The sequence below is a fragment of the Gadus chalcogrammus genome, chromosome 13 (assembly GCF_026213295.1).
Source record: "Gadus chalcogrammus isolate NIFS_2021 chromosome 13, NIFS_Gcha_1.0, whole genome shotgun sequence".
NCBI lineage: Eukaryota > Metazoa > Chordata > Actinopteri > Gadiformes > Gadidae > Gadus > Gadus chalcogrammus.
In genome coordinates, this window is record NC_079424.1 from 54,669 (window position 1) to 69,025 (window position 14,357).

Below are 14,357 nucleotides of genomic sequence, written 5' to 3' on the forward strand. Positions count from 1 at the left end.
GATGCATTGAGGCTGTCACACCAAATTTGTACCGGGTGCCAAATTTGTACCGCCTACGTAGCCAGGCAACGGACAACAGATTACGTAAGGGGTTGTCCGTTGCCAGGCAGGTTTAGAAAAACAATCGCGCTCATGTTGCCAAAGACGAAATAACATAATACAGATAAGCAGCTTTCCTAAACATTTGAAGAATTCGAACCATAGAGCACTATAGAGCTCGTAAGTCCGCCCCTTCCGGGAGACCCGCAACATGGCCTTTAAGGTCCCAAACATTGATTTAAAATCCAATGCTTTAATACCACCCTTATCATATTCTTATCTAACTGTGGTTTTCCGATATAATGGGTGATATTTCTCCAAAGAAACTGGAATATAATTGAATTGTTTTTTTAACATTAGAGAAAGAGACATAAAGGGAGTTACATGATATGCCGCTGTGGATAAACCTTCTGTTTTAGAAAGAATAGCTCTACCAAAAATAGTGAGAGGTCTCTGCTTAGCCAGCGACTAAGAGATTGTTTCTCAATGAATTATCTCTTAAAAGGTTAGAAAAATTAACATCTTCCCTTCTGATGGCATTTTTAGACAAAACTATTCCTAGATATTTCACTTCGGGTTAACCTTGATTGAAGAAATGGTGGAATCTGTAGAAGAATGAATGGGAAGTAGCTCACATTTTTTAATGTTAAGGGATAATCCAGATGCTTTCGAGAACACTGAGACTGAATTAAGGAAAACATCTACCATCCATTTTTTTATTTTAAAGGATTGCTGTGTCCGCGATTTAACTAATTGTATATTCCTTATCGAATATTGAAATACCATGCAAAGTCGGGTTGTTTTTGCTGAGCATAACAAGCGATTGGGGCGTCTGAGGCATCTGGATCACACCATTATTCTTCTGTCAACATTCACCATGCGCTCTGATTGGTTGAATGTGATGCACGCTGCAAGGAGCGTCGGAACGTGCAAACCAAACAAAACCCGGAAAAGGGAAGTAGGCCACCCAACTGCCCAATGTGAGAGTGAAGTTAGTCAGGTAACTCCGTGAATGAAAAATACTTTACAATTCAAATAAATCTTTGCGCATCGTGTATTCATTTCTGATAGTCGTAGGGCTTGATTTTGCATTCCGCCAACGGTGTTTTTTCCCACATTGAATAAATAGTACGAGGCGTTATCAGCGCTGTAGTGGGTTTGGGTTAGTGGTTAAAAACACATCCACTGTTATGTTTGGGAGCTGGAGTTTCCTCCCGACCTCTCTCACTCCGATGAGGCGAAGACTGTCGATGCACAGCGATCTGTGATAGTTAGGGTTAGTAGTATAGTATATCTGTGATAGTATGATAACTTGAACGATCTTCCACTGCGTCTGGATTGTCATGTATGATGAAGAGGAGGGTTCATTTAAATCAAATGGTGTAAACCGTTTCTGGACAGGACTGAAGTTCCCCTGTTTGGCATACTGTCATTGTAAATGCTTTCTATCTGCTTCATGCCCTTGATTTCAAACGTATTGTTTTTGTTTTTTGTATTATTGTTATTGTTCTTCGGTGTATTTGCTTTGTTTATACTGTTTGGTAATCAATGATACAAACAGCGACGTTGTCTTGTTTTGCTGTCAGGGTCTGGATTTCCCCACCGCCTTCCTGTGGGTTTCTGTGAAATGACCTGACATCGATGCGCCTTGTTTCAGTGTCATTTGGCAATGGCGAGAATAGCTTGGTATCAAGAGAAGGTACATTTAGATTGATAGTGGAACGTATGGTTGTTGTTTTTCAATGCCAGATCATGATTGAAATGTTTTTCAATAATCTCTGCAATAGATCGGGGCGTACGATCAGCAAGTATGGGAGAAATCTCTGGAGAAGGCTGAGCTTAATGTAAGGAAACTCATCAAACGACTATATTTGCTAACTACACTAATGTTAATTTCCATAAAATAATTTGTCCTCCCATCCATCCTAACTATTCTTAATTTCCTAGGACATCGACAGCAAACCAATGAAGACTGGCCACATCAAGCCAGATCTTATCGATGTGGATCTGGTCAGAGGTGATTATGGCCTCACATCAGCATATCTGTATTTTACTCAAGACAGCGAGTTAGAATAGCTTCATAATCTAAAGCTAACAATGATAGATTGATGAAAGATATGTGTAATGAATACAAACAGATTATCACGAGGTAACCAAGGTATCATAAAGGATCAGTGTCATATATGAATGCCTTATGATTTGTACAAGCAAACTTGGAAGTATGGCGCAATGGGAGCAGGGTCGGTTCAGATGTTGATAGGGCTGAAACAAAGTGTGTGGAAAAGGTTCATAACAATGTAACGTGTTGAGGGGTGCAATAAGTTTCAGGCCTAAAATGGGTTCATGACATGGTTCCAAACTATTTTAGGACGTTGATGCATTGTACATTTATTTTTGCATTTGCGTTGCAGATTGTAAATGTACATGTTCCATGTAAAGTTTTAGTAGTTTTCACTTTTAGTTTACATTTGTATACCTTTTTTCTATTACGGTCCCGTACTTTCTGCTACCACACCCGCTCATCCTGTGAGGGATCCATAGAGTACCATTTTATTAGACGTGTTCATTCAGGCACATTGAAGCTCAACCCCAGTCAGACGTGTCTCTGTGTTTGGGCCCTGCCAGGATCTACGTTCAGCAAGGCCAAGCCAGAGAGCCCCTGGGCGTCTCTGACCCGCAAAGGACTCGTCCGGGTGCTCCTCTTCCCCTTCTTCTTCCGCTGGTGGACCCAGGTCACCTCCACACACGTCTCCTGGTGCATCCTGCTGCTCTACTTCATGCAAGGTAGGCTGGGCTCTCCCGGGGGTTAGGGTTAGGGTTAGTTACCCTGCTCATGCTGAACCTGGAGGTAGGCTGGGCTCTCCCGGGGGCATCCTGCTCATGCTGAACCTGGAACAATGTTTACTACCATTAAAGTTGAAGAACCGGTATCTGTTCCCTCCCTCTGATTGGTTGGTGTCCAACGGCTGCTGAGTTCTTCTGGTTCGTGTTGGGCTGTCTCTTGTTGAGGCCTACTGTAGTCAAGGGCATTGAAATCACAGCAGCGACAGCTTTAGGAAACAAGCAAGTCTTGGAATAATGTAAAAGTCCAATTGATGATCGTTGATCTGGAAAATATGTGAAGTAAGAAAAAAAGGAAATACATACTTAACCATCAGCCAAATGTGTGCTCTTTGTTAGAGACTTTAATCCAAAGTGTTTGATGGACAGTCTGGGGAATATGTTTTAAACATTGCTACCCCTTGTGGGAATCAAACCTCTAACTCATACAATAAAATACAATACAAACTTTATTTTAATAGCGCCTTCCGGGCAAAGTTGTAATACAACCAGCTTAACAGAACAGTTAAAAATACAGCTGTACAATGTTAATACAATAGTAAAGTGAAAATAACTGAAGATATAAGTAAAACGATAGTAAAAAAAAGATATATGATAGAGCATTACAATAATCAAGCCTGCTAGTAATAAAAGCATGCATTAGTCTCTCAGTATCTGCCTGAGAGAGAAACGGTTGCACTTTAGCAATATTTCTAAGGTGATAGAAAGGGGTTTTCGTTACATTACTGATGTGAGATTTAATATTAAAATCAGGGTCTAGAATCACACCAAGATTTTTTACTAGGGGCTTAGTCTAAAACAGTGCCAAAGAGGCCAACCTAGGGCTTTATTCTGTTTATAAGGATGTCATGATCAACTGTGTTGAAAGCAGCACTTAAGTCTAGTACTAATGTTGAGAGTTTCTTGTCATCCATGTTCATTGTTTGGTCATAAACAGCTTTAACTAGCGCTGTCTCAGTGCTGTGGTGAGGACGAAAGCCGGATTGAAACTCCTCAAATAAACAATTTTGATGTTAATAATCATTTAACTGTTTATATACTTCTAAAAACAGTAGGTATGAAATTGGCCTAAAATTGTTTAGAACTGAAGAATCAAGATTACTTTTCTTCGAGAGGTTTCACAATAGCAGTTATAGCGACATGGGGAAAATAACAGTCAGTAGTGAGTGATTTACAATTGCTAACTCTTCAACCTCTAGACAGCTAAACCCAGTTTTTAAGAAGGTGGTGGGGATAGGGTCAGGTGAGCAGCTCAATGTTAATTGATTGAACATTGAGAAGTGCCATATCAACTTTTTCTATTCATTATGTTTGAGTGCAGGGCGCGGAACATTCACTGGGATGGCGATCCATTGGCCCCTATTCTGACTAGATAAGGAAAAAATATTCGACAGTTTGACCCCATTGGCCTGACGTAATCTTTTCTTCCTGGTTGTTGTCAGTACAGGAAAGGGACACCAGGGGGTGCTAGTAGGTTGTTCTTACTCTGGAAGACTGTATTCCACTGGCAGTGGGCTGGGGGGAGAGGGAGGAAGTCATTCATGCTAGTGTCAATGCCTTGCTCAACCAGCTGGGCAGGACCACAGAACCTAGTCTTCATGTCTTGCCTCCCCCCTCCCGCCCACCCCACCATCAGTGGCGGCGGTGGTTCTGTACCTCCAGCTGCCCACGGCCGGGGCCAGCGATCTGTTGGAGCCCGTGTGTCTGATGCTGCTTCTGGGGACGGTGCACTGCCAGATCGTCTCCACAGAGTCCAACCGCACCCTCGCCAACAACAGCCCCGCCTCCACCGCCAGCCCCGCACGCCGGAGGAGGTGGGTCTCTACAGACACACACACACACACACACACACACACACACACACACACACACACACACACACACACACACAGGCCTCCCCATTTAGACAATTTATAGTTTTACCAATTCATAAGCATACCTAGAAAAGCAGCGCCGGTGCTGCGAGGTGAGGGGCACCCCCCCAGGCCCACAGGCCCCTCCTGGACCCTGGACCCCCACACTGCTGCCTATGAGCTTAATGAACCAGAGGTGTTTGTGGGCTGAAGGCCGTGGAAGAGCAGAGGAGCCAAGAAGGCGGAGGAGGGGGAGACTGGAGGAGAGGCGGAGCAGAAGGCTCGGCCGACGGAGGACTGCGGGCGGCCGCCCTACAGAGCCGAGGTAGGCGCTGTCAATCACACCCAGCCGTCAATCAGATTCACCGGGGTGGCTGTCTGTCCGTCCACACTGCACGATGATGATGTTTTAGTTCTCCTTCATTGATGACCACTAGAGGACAGAAAAGGTCCTCAGAGCTCCTGAGTATACCACTGACTTCTCTTCCTCTCCCATGCTCCTGTTTATTCTCAGTACAGTAGTTCCAATGATAACCATGTCATGATCATCGCCATGGAGACATACAATAACAAGGGGTTGGAATCACAGACGCTTAAAGGACTCGAGGCATGAGAGGAAGAGATTGTTGCTAGAAGCATTCAGCATTGAGACCAGGAGGGGTACCCCCTGGTCTCATTGAGACCAGGGGGTACCCCTCCACCTCAACCTGCTCATTGAGACCAGGAGAGGTACCCCCTGGTCTCAGTGAGCAGGTTGAGGTGGAGGGGTCCCCCCTGGTCTCACTGGGACCAGGGGGGTCCCCTCTGGTCTCACTGGGACCAGGAGGGGTCCCCCCTGGTCTCACTGGGACCAGGAGAGGTACCCCCTGGTCTCACTGAGCAGGTTGAGGTGGAGGGGTCCCCCCTGGTCTCAGTGAGCAGGTTGAGGTGGAGGGGTCCCCCCTGGTCTCACTGGGACCAGGGGGGTCCCCTCTGGTCTCACTGGGACCAGGAGGGATCCCCCATGGTCCCAGTGAGCAGGTTGAGGTTGAGGGGTACCCCCTGGTCTCACTTGGGTCCTCCTGCAGAGCAGCAAGAGGAAGTCGGGCTTCCGGGCGTCGGACGAGCTCTCTACGGACGAGGAGGAAGAGGCGAGGGACGCCCAGGCCCCAGCGGCGCCCAGCCTGCCGCCGTCCTCCAGCAGCCTGAGGAAGAGGGGCCCTCACAGGCTCCCCAAAGCCCCCCCCAGACCCCAGGTAGGTCCAGGTCATCCCCTGGTTCCACTTACTGTGCTGAACTACCGGCCCTACACCACACCAGGTAGTTCTACTGGTGGCAGCACAGAGCTCGACCTCAAGCTGCCAGGGCCAAAGTGAAGCCTTGCTTCATGCCTCGTCACGGAGATATTATCCAAGAGCGGAGGAAGCGTTCAGAAGGGGATTTTAATTTCAGTGGCCAGTCTCCACGTGTTAGTGGTAGGGTAAGGAAACTTTTAGGGACACATTTTTTCACCAGTTATTACTGGGTGAGTTTGTGTTGCACACTTAAACGCTTACAGACCCCAGCCTCTAACAACATGAATGATCGCAACAAATATGAAGCGAAAGACGGTGAAACGCCCCTGGTCACCCAGAGGTCAGCTGGTCTGCCGTCAGACACGAGATATTCATCAAGTTCTTCATTCTCATGATCCATACCAAGGATCAGGGACATGAATCCTCTCCAACACGCCAATGGTGGTGTCTTCTGTGAACACAGGAAGGAGCAGGAGCAGGAGGAGGAGGAGGAGGAGGAGGAGGAGGAGGAGTCGAGGTTACAGTGGCCAATGAGGGCAAGGCCAAATCCCGGGAACTGGACCGCCTGAGGCCGCCCCCCGGGGACTCCCGCCTCGCCTCCGACACGGATGACACCATGTGGGAGGAGCTTCTGCAGGGGCCTGACTCCGCCTCCAGCGGTAGCAGCGAGGGCGAGGGGCGCCACAACGTGGGCGTGGCGTTCCCGGCCTCCTCCGCCGCGCTGAGCAGCGACGAGGAGAACCTGCAGCAGGGCATCGCTGGGGTGAGTCTCTGGTTCCCCCGAGTCCTTTAACGCTGGGGTGAGTCTCTGGTTCCCCTGAGTCCTTTAACGCTGGGGTGAGTCTCTGGTTCCCCCGAGTCCTTTAACGCTGGTGGAGTCAGTCTCTGGGTCCCCCGAGTCCTTTAACGCTGGTGGAGTCAGTCTCTGGTTCCCCCGAGTCCTTTAACGCTGGTGGAGTCAGTCTCTGGTTCCCCCGAGTCCTTTAACGCTGGTGGAGTCAGTCTCTGGTTCCCCCGAGTCCTTTAACGCTGGTGGAGTCAGTCTCTGGTTCCCCCGAGTCCTTTAACGCTGGTGGAGTCAGTCTCTGGTTCCCCTGAGTCCTTTAACGCTGGTGGAGTCAGTCTCTGGTTCCCCCGAGTCCTTTAACGCTGGTGGAGTCAGTCTCTGGTTCCCCTGAGTCCTTTAACGCTGGTGGAGTCAGTCTCTGGTTCCCCCGAGTCCTTTAACGCTGGTGGAGTCAGTCTCTGGTTCCCCTGAGTCCTTTAACGGGTCCACGTGGTCCTTTAACGCTGGTGGAATTATCTCCTAAAGAGACTTGGCAAATGTAATAAAACCGTAGTAAATGAACCTATATAATGAAATACTAAAAGATGTAAAAAAAAATGACTCAATATAGATTAAACAATACTTGCATAATTTTTGTTTTAGTAAACATAGTTTAATGATGTTCAGTATTGAGTAAATCACTATGCCAGTCACCCTTATAGACTAACTATTATCTTCTTCTTATGCCATGATAAGAAGAAGATAATAGAGATCCTTTGTAGCTAGACCACGGACGAAAATACTCCCCACCTCCTGACTTTTACGATCCTGCATTTAATGTTCAAATGCTACACCTATATGTGGAGCTCTTTAATTGAGTGTGTGTGTGTGTGTGTGTGTGTGTGTGTGTGTGTGTGTGTGTGTGTGTGTGTGTGTGTGTGTGTGTGTGTGTGTGTGTGTGTGTGTGTGTGTGTGTGTGTGTGTGTGTGTGTGTGTGTGTGTGTGTGTTGTCCTGACCGCAGGGCCAGCTGTCCTGGCTGCAGCCCTGCCACCCGTCCCGTGACCGCGTCAGTGCCATATTCTGGGAGAAGGGCGAGTGCAAGAAAGCAGACATGTCAGTATTGGAGATCAGTGGGATCATCCTGACACGGGTACACCACCGCTGCCAGCGCACGCCGCCCGCACACGCTCCCAGCACCCCTACTCACCTCACCTCCACACAGTCAACACGCTCCCAGCACCCCTACTCACCTCACCTCCACACAGTCAACACGCTCCCAGCACCCCTACTTACCTCACCTCCACACAGTCAACACGCTCCCAGCACCCCTACTCACCTCACCTCCACACAGTCAACACGCTCCCAGCACCCCTACTTACCTCACCTCCACCCCTACTCACCTCACCTCCACACAGTCAACGATATTATAGCTCAACCGCAGCTGGGGCCACCATGGGCTACACACAGTGTACGACACCCTGGCAGAAATACTATTACTACTGTAGTATTGCTTCCTGTGTTGTGTCCTGTAGTGGGGCGACTGGCGAGTACTGAAAAAACGATACTCAAGAAAAAGTACAATTACTCCCATAACAAATTGGAGTACTTGTACTGTCACGGAGGGCACCAATTAACGGACCTCGAACTGAATTCACATCCTACCTTCTTTCCTTTCTATCGATTTTTCTTTCCTCTGTAGTGCTTCATCTGTGGACAGAATAAGTCCAAAACAATAAATAAGTGACGCGTTTAACATTAACAGTAGCCATTCACCTCTCTTCCATCTCTACATGGTGCCGTCTGCTGTCGGGCGGTTCCTCCCACCCGACACTCAGTCCCTGCATTCAGAGCAGACTAGTAGTAAGGAATGATAGGAATGGCAAATGAGGCCAAGTAGAAAGAAGATGATTTTATAAAAGATATACCAGTTTTAACATTAAGTTGCACAAAATGGTTGTGGAACAGCCTACCAGAAGAACAAAGGGCATCCCAATCTGTCAATATCTTAACTCTGTAGTCGTCCTATCCAGCTCCCTTCCTATCGAGGACTGGGTCATCGTTTGGTTCTAAATCTAACCCTGCGGTTCCCACTTTTTTACCTTTTCTTTCATTTTATTTCTGGCCCTTGTGTCATATCCCCTATAAAGCACCGAGCGCTACATTGATGACACCATTGATGCCCCCCCCAGGTGAAGGCAGTGGAGCAGGGCATGGGCTACCTGATGCTGGGGGGCCTGGTGACGGCCACGCTGGCCCTCCTGCCCTACGCCTTCCGGCTGAGCCAGCAGCTGGACCTGTCCAGTCTGACCCTGCTGACCCCCGCCCGGCTGTGGGGCGCGGCCGCGGGGCCGGCCGACGCCACCGCCTGCGCCTTCTTCCTCATCGTCACTGTGGAGAAGTTCTGCCTCGCCGGTCTCTTCTTCTTCATGACGTGCGTGGCGGAGCGGACGTACAGACAGGTGAATGGAGAGACCACACCAGGAACGGCCTTGTTCCAGTAGTTACTGGGTTGGGGACAGGTACTGGCCACAGCCCAGTGAGAGACCACACCATGAACGGACCAAAGCAACTACTGGAAGAATCATTTGGGGGGACTTAACGTCCTGTTCATGGCTTGACATGAAACTAGGCATCCCGAACCCTCGTGTATCGGAACAGCATCTTTAAACTCATGTAGCAGAAAGATTCGAAAACATCTTTGACACTCTTTCAGGGGAACTACAGTTCGCTATGCTTCAGGTCGTGACAGTGGGAAAGTTACACAGTGCGAGCACAATTAATAACTCTCTATCTATCTTTCTTTTCAATGGCAGAGGCTGCTTTTTGCCAAGCTGTTCAGCCACCTCACCTCTGCACGCAAGGCTAAGAAGTCTGAGATCCCCCACTTCAGACTGAAGAAGGTCCAGAACATCAAGATGTGGCTCTCTCTACGCTCCTTCCTCAAGGTTTGTCTCGATGAGTTTAGGGTTCGGGGTTAGGGTTAGGGTTAGGGTTTCACAGCCTTTCGGTCATGACCAGACTGGGGATCACCTGTTGTGCATATGGAATGAATTATAACAGGGAATCTACACTGGAACTGTGTAATGTGTATTCATACAGCTATGAATTAATCAAAGGGTTTCAAATATTTGGCTGTTATTGGCAGCTATTCCAGCTATATAAAATAAGATGGCAAATTTGGGTTCCAAGAATGTTTACACCTAAAGATGGGATTCACTGCTGTATGTCCTGTTTTTAAAGTGTTACTATGACATTTTGTTGCCAGTAGGGGGCAGCCAACCTCTTCTGCAGTATAGATCTCTGAAGAATAAGTCCCGCCTTCAAGGCTCCGGTTCCCTCGGTCAAATGTATACTGTCCATGGGAAATAACATGGCGCTTTTGAATGATAGTACATAACAAACTCTGATGACAAAACTGCTGTTTCATGTTTTGAACCACACCCTTTTCCCACCTAGTTTCAACTAGGTTTTTGGATTATCTGTGCCTTTTTAAAGTAGCATTAATAATCGTTTATTACTTTAATAGCACGGAAAATCCAAAAACCCAGTCGAAACTAGATGGAAAAAGTGTGTGGTTCAAAACATGACGCAGCTTTTACTTATACGCCACCTACAGAGTTTGTTATGTACGATCATTCATAAACGCCATGTTAATACCCATGGACATTTGACCGAAGGGACCGGAGCCTTGGAGGCGGGACGGTTTCTTCAGAGGTCTATAGTCCCCCCTCAGTTCCATTCAGAACTCTCGGTTTGTTTTATAATGCAGAGAAGAGGACCCCAGCGCTCAGTGGATGTCATTGTGTCCACCATCTTCCTCCTGGCTCTTTCCATTTGCTTCATCATCTGTGCCCAGGTCAGTGCTATCTAATCGTAGGGGATATGAACGTAATAATGGGACATAACCGGTTGTTCCAATAGTGGCCCTGCCAGGAGACTAGATGATATCTTGCAGTTATTTTGAATAAACACACACAGAGTAGGCTGCTCTTTCGATATCATGTCCCTCTGCCGATACTGCAGCTGCTGCACAATTACAAGACCTTCCTGGACTCTGTTCTGAACTGGGAGCTGATGGTGTGGGCCTTCGCTCTGCTCCTCTTCCTCTTACGCCTTGCCACGCTGGGCTCGGAGACCAACAGCAAGTACAGCAACGCCTCCGTGCTGCTCACCGAGCAGGTAGATGGACAACCCTAACCCTAACCTCACCCTAACCCTCACCCTAACCGGGCAGGTAGATGGACAACCCTAACCTTAACCCTAATCCTCACCCTAACCCTAACCCGAACCGAGCAGGTAGATGGACAACCCTAACGACTGAAATAACCATACTTGACCTTAAGTCTATTCTAGGGGTGTGAATCTTTGGCTTCAGACGATTCGATTCGATTAACGATTCAGTAGTTGGCGATTCGATTCAAGGACAATTATTATTATTATTTCGATTCGATTCTGTAAACCACGATTCGATTCAGTAACTTTGAACCAAGATTCTATATCCGTGAAATAAACATGCAATAATGTGACACCCTGTCATGGGTAGATGTGTTGGAGCGTCTGGAACTAGGTGGAAAATCACTCAGGAGCCGACGAGAATTTTGGAAAAAGATGGGATCTTTTATTTTCCCAATTTAAGGCCCATAAGGCAATAAAAATAAAACGAAAATCAACAAAAAGAAAAATACTTTCCACTAAACAAACTGAATGGGCTTGAGAGTCACAAAAACATCAATTCGAACTTAAGCATACTGGACCTTTATATTATTGCTAGATGTTGGCGTAGCCAAAATATACAAAAACTGCAATAAACATAATTACAAAAACTCTGGGTCACTTCCGGTTTACCCGGAAATTATGACGTTAATTTAAACCCTGTTGACGCGGAACACATTCCCTAATACAAAGTCTAGACGAGACGCTGGTAAGACGAACATTTACGCTGTGCAACAGAACAGGTGACGTTAATGGTAAATTGTATTAAACAGAACGTTGTAATGATGGTACTTGCAAGATTGTATTAAACTGCCGTAGCGCGCATGACAAATTACATGGTTGATAAATTATTTTAAAACAGTATGAAGGTAACGGAATACATAGTCAAACAAGACAAACACACACAGGCAACATTGATGGAAGCTATGCGCCCCGTCACACACCCCTTGTCAATTTTACCATTATTCTTTGCAAAACCAAAATGCTTCCACACTTTGGATTTCAAGTTTGCTGGTGCATTAACAATCTTTCTGCCGCTCTCTGCCATGTCTGAAATGCACCAGTAGAGGGTGAGGGAGAAAAAAAACTCTCGTGGGACTTCCTTGCAAGCTGACTAGCTGATGACAGAGTTACGGATTACCGAGCTGCACTTCACAAAATAAACGTGTAAACTAAGTCTTAAAACATTAATCATGATCGATTCATACGATTTAAAGCATTTATATCGATTATTGGTGAAGCCAAAGCGATTCATTCTATTTATTTATTTTAGCATATCGATTTAGTTGAATCGGTAGGACTGACAATCGATTGATCGATGCATCGCATGAATCGTTACACCCCTAGTCTATTCCCATCATAATCCGTTTTATTTTTTAAATCCCGTTCTCCTTCAGATTAATTTGTACCTGAGGATTGAGAAGAAGCCGGATAAGAAGGAGGAGCTGGTTCTGGTGAACAACGTGTTGAAGCTGGCCATGAAGCTGATGAAGGTCAGCATGCAGACACCAGAACTGCCCAACTTTCCTCAACCACAACCAAAGCTGTATTTAACTCATGTCAATCCATCAAGCAGGGATTTGCAGTTTTCATAAATATCTAAATAACCAAATACCATCAAGATGGTTGTTTCCTTATTGTCCTCCGAGGGGATAACTAGGGGATAACATTCATTTGAACAAATATTTAGACTTTCATCAAGCAGTGAATTTCAGTCCAACGCATGTTATTACAACGATTTCTAAACAATCGTGGTCCAACTAGGTTATTGTTTCCCAGTATTATTCAGCAACAGAAAACCACTTCATTAATCTATTATTATCCTACAATTGATGTCTTAATGTCCGCTGTTCTCCTGAACCCAGGAGCTGGACACCCCGTTCCGGCTGCTTGGTCTGACTGTAAACCCCCTGATCTACAACATCACCAAGGTGGTCATCCTGTCTGCCGTCTCGGCCGTAGTCAGCGACCGGCTGGGCTTCAACATCCGAGTGAGTCTTAAGAAGTCCTACTGAGCATGCCCAGTGTTTTAGGGGGCGCGGCCTGTGGTGAGTTACGAAGTCCTACTGAGCATGCCCAGTGTTTTAGGGGGCGGGGCCTGGGGTGAGTCTTACGAAGTCCTACTGAGCATGCCCAGTGTTTTAGGGGGCGCGGCCTGGGGTGAGTCTTACGAAGTCCTACTGAGCATGCCCAGTGTTTTAGGGGGCGCGGCCTGGGTTTTTATTTGTTTGTCAAGTGTTTTTTTTAAGTGGTTTTATTAAAATGATAGGTTGTAATATTTTTTGAATTCACACCTATGCCGTATCCTGTAATAAATGCACAGATCTCATTAGAATATATATGTTTTCATATACTTTATGCATGTGGTATAACCCATCATTGCCTCCCCTTCTCCTCGACTGCGGGCCCCAGCTGTGGAAGATCAAGTCTTAAGGTGGTCCGCCTGGTGCCGCCCGCCTCACCTGCGTCTGCTCAGAAACCAAACCTGTGCTGCTACTGACCGTCGGCGAGCCTCCCGCCAAACATTCCTACCGTGACGACCCCTCTCACCCCCCCTCTCACCCCATGGTCTGCTGTATGGGACGGCCATCACAGAGCCCCCCCCCCCTAACCCTAACCCTAACCCCCTCCCGGCCACTAGTGCCTGACATTCGGGACCTTAAATGTCCTCGCGTGTCGGAAAACATAGAGTGTGTGAAGTTGGGGGTGTGGCGCGTGGGCAGGGCGGTGGTAGGAGGGATTGTGTTGGTGTGATGTTTGTGTTGGGGGGCGTCTGTGGAATGGTAATCACGCAGTCCTTCTGTATATTATACCACGTGGCATTGATACTTCCATAAGTGTGTTTAACCCGAGTGTAATAATGCACATTAGAGAGAGTAGGCTAAGGGTCCATTAACTCTACCACCACTTTGTATTATCTGAAACTAGAATGAGGTAATTTAACTAATTCAAACCTAACTCTATTTTTTATTATTGTCAATGATTGGAATGTGTTGGTTTTATTTATTAGGTGTTCAACATTGTATATTAGGTGGAACGGTGGAAAGGTACTTCAAACTGTATTGTCTTTGTTTCGATAGCCGGTGTTTCATCATAGGCTATGCATGTGTTGAAAGTAAATGAAGGGTTAGCTTATGCTAACCCTATGCAGATGATTTCTGTCAAATTGATTTTATTGGGAATAAATAAGTGATTTACGTAGTTTCTGCGTATGTGTATTATTATTCATGCCTATATGAGAATTATAAGTGATGCAGAACTATAACATTTCCATCGTGTGTGTGTGTGTGTGTGTGTGTGTGTGTGTGTGTGTGTGTGTGTGTGTGTGTGTGTGTGTGTGTGTGTGTGTGTGTGTGTGTGTGTGTGTGTGT

At 46.7% G+C, this 14,357-nt stretch overlaps 1 protein-coding gene across 3 annotated transcripts; it reads left to right on the forward strand.

Annotated features, from left to right (window-relative positions):
* The first annotated feature begins 960 nt into the window (after positions 1 to 960).
* phtf1 (putative homeodomain transcription factor 1) lies at positions 961 to 14,207 on the forward strand. Of its 3 annotated transcripts, none has more exons than XM_056606324.1 (17): positions 961 to 1,039; positions 1,626 to 1,738; positions 1,827 to 1,883; positions 1,987 to 2,056; positions 2,665 to 2,823; positions 4,517 to 4,694; positions 4,947 to 5,058; positions 5,801 to 5,968; positions 6,471 to 6,770; positions 7,796 to 7,924; positions 8,964 to 9,233; positions 9,588 to 9,719; positions 10,544 to 10,630; positions 10,798 to 10,953; positions 12,384 to 12,479; positions 12,852 to 12,977; positions 13,399 to 14,207. In XM_056606324.1, exons 2-17 carry the CDS (start codon positions 1,709 to 1,711, stop codon positions 13,417 to 13,419), a joined length of 2,091 nt encoding a protein of 696 aa, XP_056462299.1. In that variant the 5' UTR covers positions 961 to 1,039; positions 1,626 to 1,708; the 3' UTR covers positions 13,420 to 14,207. The 3 variants fall into 3 exon arrangements, with proteins under 3 accessions (XP_056462299.1, XP_056462300.1, XP_056462301.1); XM_056606325.1 differs by having other exon boundaries at positions 993 to 1,473; XM_056606326.1 differs by having other exon boundaries at positions 993 to 1,315.
* Positions 14,208 to 14,357: the final 150 nt, after the last annotated feature.